Source organism: Melopsittacus undulatus, chromosome 3 (assembly GCF_012275295.1).
Source record: "Melopsittacus undulatus isolate bMelUnd1 chromosome 3, bMelUnd1.mat.Z, whole genome shotgun sequence".
NCBI lineage: Eukaryota > Metazoa > Chordata > Aves > Psittaciformes > Psittaculidae > Melopsittacus > Melopsittacus undulatus.
The window spans coordinates 115,566,958-115,573,870 of NC_047529.1; the positions used below are offsets into that span (position 1 = coordinate 115,566,958).

General features: G+C 39.1%; 1 protein-coding gene across 1 annotated transcript in view; it reads right to left on the reverse strand.

Annotated features, from left to right (window-relative positions):
• Positions 1 to 2,933: 2,933 nt before the first annotated feature.
• PROX1 (prospero homeobox 1) overlaps positions 2,934 to 6,913 on the reverse strand; it is a 44,179-nt gene continuing 40,199 nt past the window's right edge. Inside the window, exon 5 of the mRNA XM_005143872.3 lies at positions 2,934 to 4,173. Coding sequence (XP_005143929.1) covers positions 3,988 to 4,173 — 186 coding nt within the window. The 3' untranslated portion in view covers positions 2,934 to 3,987. The remainder of the gene's footprint in view (positions 4,174 to 6,913) is intronic.

The following is a 6,913-nucleotide window of genomic DNA, read 5'->3' on the forward strand; positions in this document are numbered from 1 at the left end:
ATGCTTTCAACTATCTACACAGTTACTGTAGTGTTTCTTATAAATTCAACAGATGTTTTCAGAATGTAGTTATTAAAATCTTATGTCTTTATGCAAGAACAGCCGTTAAGGTTGAATATTTACATTGCTTTATAAAAGTTCCCCTCGATTTGCAATGTTCACCCACATACCTGGTACAGTAACAAAGATTCTGCAAACTTAAAAACACTTGAATTAAATAATACTCAGAGGCACAAAGCAAACCTCAGGAATACATGGGTGAACACTTCCTTAAATAATTACTACATTCTAACATCTTCCACGTGTTTACCATTAAATGTGAAACGTTCCCATTAAACAACCAGAGATACAGTAAGAATTCAATGTTTCGTAGTTGCAAATAGAACATTCTTTTCACAAAACATAACAAATGTCTAAAATAGGTTTAATTCTTAATCTAGATAGGAAAAAGGTAAGCTTTTCACTTCATACGCATATTTTGTGTGTGTTGCTGTGTATACATACATACATACATACATGCACCCACACGTTCCGCCCGTGCGTGTGACCACGTATGTATGTGTATATGCACGTACGTCACGTATGAAATATTGCTTCTATACTACTTCTCCTCAGGCTAAGAAAACACAAGATTTGCACCACAGTTACAAAAAATTGGCTTCTACAAGAATTTCCAAAACTCGAATGCTGCTCAAACGATTGAGAAAAAATAATTTGCGTTATCAAACTGTTCTAAAAATTCTCTGCTTCAAAAACGTATTTTCCTGCTTTGTTTTTGTCTTATTTTTTTTTCTCTTTTTTTTCCTTTTTTTGTGGGTTTTTTTTTTATTTGTGGGGTGGGTTGGATTTTTTTTTTGTTTTCTTTTTTTAATTCTTAAAAAGACACAAAATATGCATAGCTATCAACATCATGTCAAACAGCCGGAAAAAGAAAACCCAACCGAAATCAGTGTTTATTGCAGCTGTAGGAATTGACAAATCAAGTTTAAAAGATGAAAATTGTAAGCCACAGAAGGCACAAGAACAATTGTACTTGTGGGGGAAAAACTGGTATTTTGAAGGATTTTGTTTTCTCCTTCCGCTGGTGCATTAAAGGTCTAGGCACAGACTATAACCTCAAGTTTATATGCAGAAATAAATCTGAATTAGCAGTAAATGAATGGCAACATGGGGTTTCTACACGGGGTTTGCAATTCTTTCCCTGTGTAAACTTTTCATTGCTATAAAAGTAGCCTCCTGCCTTTTAGCCATTTCGCACTGAGATCGTCGGAAAGAGACCGGTTTCTACTTGCGATTTAGTAGGAGCTCTGCCATGTATTTCTAATTTTAGGTGTATTGGGAGGCACAAAGGCAATATGGCTATAAAATGCAGAAAAACCACGTAACTGAAATGATCGAATTCTCGTTTATTCCTTTTTCAGACAAAGGAGGGTTTTATTTTGCTTTTAAGATGAAATTCCTACTCTTAATTCCTATGCCTCATTTACTATTGAGATTATGCTACTCATAAATAAATAAATAAACGCAACAACATCAAGTGTTGAGTACACAATTTCACTTATTTAGATTATGTGAATCACATTGCAGCCAAATAATAATAATAATAATAATAATAACATCCACAATAATATTAATAATAATAATAATAATAAACATAATAAAAGCAATGGTAAAATCACATATTGAGATGGTAGCTAGTAGTATGTCCACATAGTATGACTAAAGTATGGCTTTGCTTTCTTATGTTCAAGGTGACAATGCAGTATCTGATGGGATGCCAATGATGAACTTACTGGGTTCAAACTTGAGCATTTATGCCACTTCTTCCCATAAATCAAAAAAGTGCATGAACACAATTTTCATCTTTTCTTACTCCGAATTCGTTGGAGTTACATCTTTGTGAAGTGTAATGTTTACCAAATCATGCATTAAAAAAATCAAGAAAATAAAAGAAAATAAAATAGAAGAAAAGGAAGAAAAAGACACATCCTGTCTATGAAGGATAAGTGCAGTATTAGGTACTCTCAGGGAGTCTAAGATCAAGAAGATTTGTTTTGCTTTTAATGCATAGTGAAAATGTTGGCACTTCATCCCATGCTATTGTCTGCATTGCCTATGCTCCACAGATACTGCCAGTGCTTGAAAAGAATGACAGGGAATCGTAGGCTTGTGCTGTTTAATTTGAAGTCAGCAGGTTTGTAAGGCTTTATGCTAACAATAATTGCTTTCATACATTTCTGTCTATCAGCAGTATTTGTAAGTGAAGTGGAATTGCAATGATCAGGTCAGCTCTTTAGTCACGTGGGTAAACTTTCACTCTCCAAAATCAAACTGTAATCTGAAAACAAAGCAATAAGATCCCAATATCCTCAATGGTCTAAATATAATTTGCAGCTAATTAGGAACTTTCTCAAGATTCAGATTGAATTATGTAGGGGAAAAGACTATTGATGATAACAATAAATTCTTACTGCATCCATACAAAAGACGACAGAGAAAAGGACACACACAGAGTGCCACAGCATATTGAACCTTCCCCCAAACTTGTGGAGCCAGTGTCTTTCTGAAAACATGAGTAAAAGGAGAGCCACTGATGAAAGCACGAGAACTAGCAGCTCGCTTGCTGTCTGCCTGCTGACATAGCGGTCAGGCAAACCCAGGTTCACTGTGGGCTTTACACTCAGATTTTGGCCAAGACTAGCTCCAGCTTCAGAAGACAAGTGCAGCCCATTGCTAAAAGAGATCTCTTATATTTTAAATCTGCACTTACTGTAATTTTAACCCCCCAGTGTGGTTATCGGAACCCTGCAGGGACAGGAGGACGCTGCCAGTTTTGCATATGATTGATTAGGTTTGTCTGAAAACGCAGTTCTTATTCCTCTGATTAGGAAAAGACTGATTATATTTTACAGCTACAAACAAGTCTTTTGTCTCTTTTCCTCAGTGCTGTGAGGGGAAGATGCTTTTATTCTACTAGATCTAAGATCATGCCAAAAAAGTGCTTTTCAGGGCAGATCTGTTATTAACAACAGACAAAAACTTTGTATATTGGAAAGGGGATTTGGGGGGGGGGGGGGGCAGAATGGACTAAGAAAGTAATAGATTTAGGGACTGATGCCACTTCAAGTAAGACAGAGACATGGCAATATTGGACTCTGAAGGTTTCATTTTCAGTCTATGGAGAGTGAAATGCTTCCACTTTAATAAGCTGACCATATTCCAGGATTAGTGGGGTTGGTACAACATTGTGCATGAATTACTGGCCTCACCCTGCAAGATTTGATTTGTGCAAACGTCCCTTGCTGCAACTTAGAACAACAACAACCTGGCGTGTTGCTTAGTGGTGCAGGATATCCATCATTTCTGTAAGGAAAGCATGAGGAATAGGGCTTGGTTTTGGGGGTATCACTTCTAGGAGTACCTGAAATGGATGTTGTATTTTTAGTTGTTTTTGTTTTTTTTTAAAGTACGAAACAAAATCTGGTTCTTGGTTAAAAAGTATATAAAATACAAAAAAAAAAGGAAAGAAAGCTCCAAGCTTATGAAGTGACTCCACAGAGTTCAGACCTTTAGCAGTATAAACGTAATATAAACTTCATTGTCTGTAGTATTGTGCCATGACATTAGTCTCACTAAGACAAAATGCCACTTTGCAGCAAGCAATAAATCTGACAAAGCATTTTTAAACATAATGCCCTAACTTGCTAAGACAGGCTTTTACACTCTTCCAAACTCTTCTCCCTGAAAATTAACCCCGTTGATTCTTCAAATGTTAAGGGTCTCGGGCAAAGTAAACCAAAGGCTGAAGTAAAATAACCATCCCCTCGGAACTGAAAACTTAAATCCACGAGGGATCACAGTCTAATTTCATATACATATATATGTATGCAATACACATATATATGAAATTAAAACAGGGACACACATAACTTGGGCATCAGAAGGGGACTGCTACTTTCATACATTCATAAATAGCTGCTGAACTCTCTACTCATGAAGAAGCTCTTGTAGGCAGTTTGGGGATTTGAAAATCTCGGGGACCTCACTGTCCAGCTTACAGATGACCTTGTATATGGCCTTCTTCCAGGAAGGATCAACATCTTTGCCTGCGATAATGGCATTGAAAAACTCCCGTAATGTGATCTGAGCCACTTCCAGGAATCTCTCTGGAACCTGCTGATACAAGGAGACAATGGCATTAATACAGTTTTCAATTTCAAGTCTCTGGTTCTTCAAAGGAAACTGAGCTAAGTTCTTTCTTTCAGAAAGGGGCTTACATAGCACCTGCATTTTCTAAATGTGGCAGCCTTCTATTCTCTTATGCAAAGCTGTTATATATAGTACTATGGCAATAACTTTTATAACATGTGTTAGAGATCTTTGTAAAGTCTACTGACAGAATGTAGGTAACAAAATGGAACTCTCTGAGTATGGAGAGCGGGGGATTTATAGATATGATCGGCAGGAGGGGAAACAAACACAATTGTCTTTAAGGAGAGGAAGCTCGACTTGCTATTTTACCCATGCATTTACAGCTATGTTCTCCTTTCCATGTGGGATCTTGATCTGAGATTTATACATGCGTAGAAAGCCCTCTATGGCTCTGCATTTAACTCTGGCCACAACCAGTGCTGAAAGCTATCAGAAAACCAGGGTATCTCTAAATGTTGTTCATAGTTTACAAACAAGCAAGCTTTCAGCTTGCTTCTGTGGCTGCTCTGCACCCGACCCACATAAAATGGCTTTCTCAGGAGACATTATGGTCTTCTCTTCTTTCTCAGAAGCCTACAAATAAAACCCCAAGCTCTTCAAAGGGTGCACTTTGCTCCAAGTTACTACTGAGCTGGGATGTGTTCAACTCATCTGGGTTTTCTAAATGTCACTGTCGAACCCCCAAACAATGGCTGGATGTTAAAGACAACAGTTACCTCCAAACTTTGGTACTTCATTCTCAGGCACCAGCACCACCTTCTTACCCTCTGCCATAACTGATTCAAAAGCAATCACTACAGTGAACCTGGGTCAGTTCCAAGGTTGAAGTCATCTCCATGAAGGTATTATTCTCCATTGTTATTACAGAAATATGGTTTCACAGCTCTAGAACTGCTAAGACACAGCCAGCCAGTAGCCAGCATGCTTAGAATAGCAACTATCCCCTCACTGCTCTTCTTTGCCCCCTCCGGTAAGAGTTCTCCAACCTGCAGCAGGGGCCACTTCAACCATACCTATGGCCAACAGATACCCAGACAGATCTCATTTAACGAATGCATGTCACACTACCAGATCAGGGCTAGCATCATACTGTCTACTTCAGGCTTCTATTCTTCTTCCTTTAGAAGCCCCTTTCATCAAATTTGTCTGAAAATATGCATGTTTAACCTGATTGAGCTTTGCAGCCTCACTCCCCTACCACTGCTGGGACAACACTAGCAGTTTGCTAGCTATGTTTTGCCATCAGATAAGCATGAGATCAGCTCCTGCTGACACCAGCTGATGAACTCTGCTTCTAGAAGCCCCGCAGCCCACAGAGGTCCTCTGTCTACCTCTGAGAGCGAAATCCAGCCCCATACATTTTTCTCTGCTCCTTCTGTGCAACATTTTCCATTCAACATAGAAAGAAACATTTTTACGGGTGTTCTATTCCAGCAGTAATGATGAGGGCAGAAAATAACTGTTACATTCCACTTATTCCACCTCAAAGAAATAACCTAAAGCTTCACGTAAGTGCTCTGCTGTTTGGGCACTTGGTAATACATCTACCAAAGATGCCATGCTAGAAAAAAATGATAACACTTCTCTGCTCATGCAGTTTAAACAGCTGCTCAGGTGCTGTTCATTGTCCTTGGTGTCACTGGGTGCTAACCAAGGGGAAGGAGTTGCTGACCACATGATACTAGAAAGCAAGAAATGTAGTAGATAACCAACTCTTTGGTGTACAGAGTGGCTCATGAGGGCAAAACCTGTTGGTGTTTTTGCATTTGTGCTTGGGAAAAGAGTTCGCACCTCTCAATGTTGGTGTCCGCTCCAGAGGACCCACATTAAATGCTCTTCTTCCTTTCTAAGTTGTTGGAGATGGGAGGGAGGCAATTACAAGCACCTATATGAGAAGCATAAAGTCCAAATGCACAAAGTTCTACCTCTCCCCACACGTCAATTGTAAGTGTGGAAGTGACAACCTGGGTTTTAAATTGAGCCTTTGCCATTCAATTTCTATCACAAATATTGAAGTTTTCTAGGTAGGGAATGCTGCTTTTTCATGAAGCAGGCAGCATGAAACCCTTGAGCCACTACCTTCCAGCCTCCTGCACCCATAAAGACAAACAGGCTTTCATTTTAGAGTAGGAGTTAACTTTTAGGTCCAGCAAAGGGACCTAAAAGTTGGGTCACACCTAAAGATCCATCTTTTGGAAGCAGCACAGAGCATCCCACAACATAATAGCACAGAGGCTTTGAAGAGCCCCAGAATTTCAGTTTCTTCTTTTGGATGCTCCACCTCGTAATGAAGAGTTCCCCAGGATCTCCTCTACTCCTCAGGCATCAGAGCCATTCATAGCTCTTTCCTTCTGGGATGTTATTAGCCATTTTTCATGTCAGACTGGATTACACACATTACTTTGCATGTTGTAATGTGAATAGCACTGTGATTAATCCCCACTGGATAGTATGTCGGCCAACATTTTTCCTTTCTAGAAAGAGTAACTGAAGTGTTTGTTTGGGCTTTGGGTTTTAATGTCTTTTTGGTTTTTAGCAATTCTAGTGAAGTCCAGAGTCTGAAAATAAAGTAGTATTTAAATGGATGAGGAGTTATAAATTTCAGTGGGCAATTAATCAGTCGTCCATGTTAATGATGTGTCTGGGGGTGGCATTTCCCTGATCCTAAGTGATGGCGACCTATTCAGCACATCTTTACACC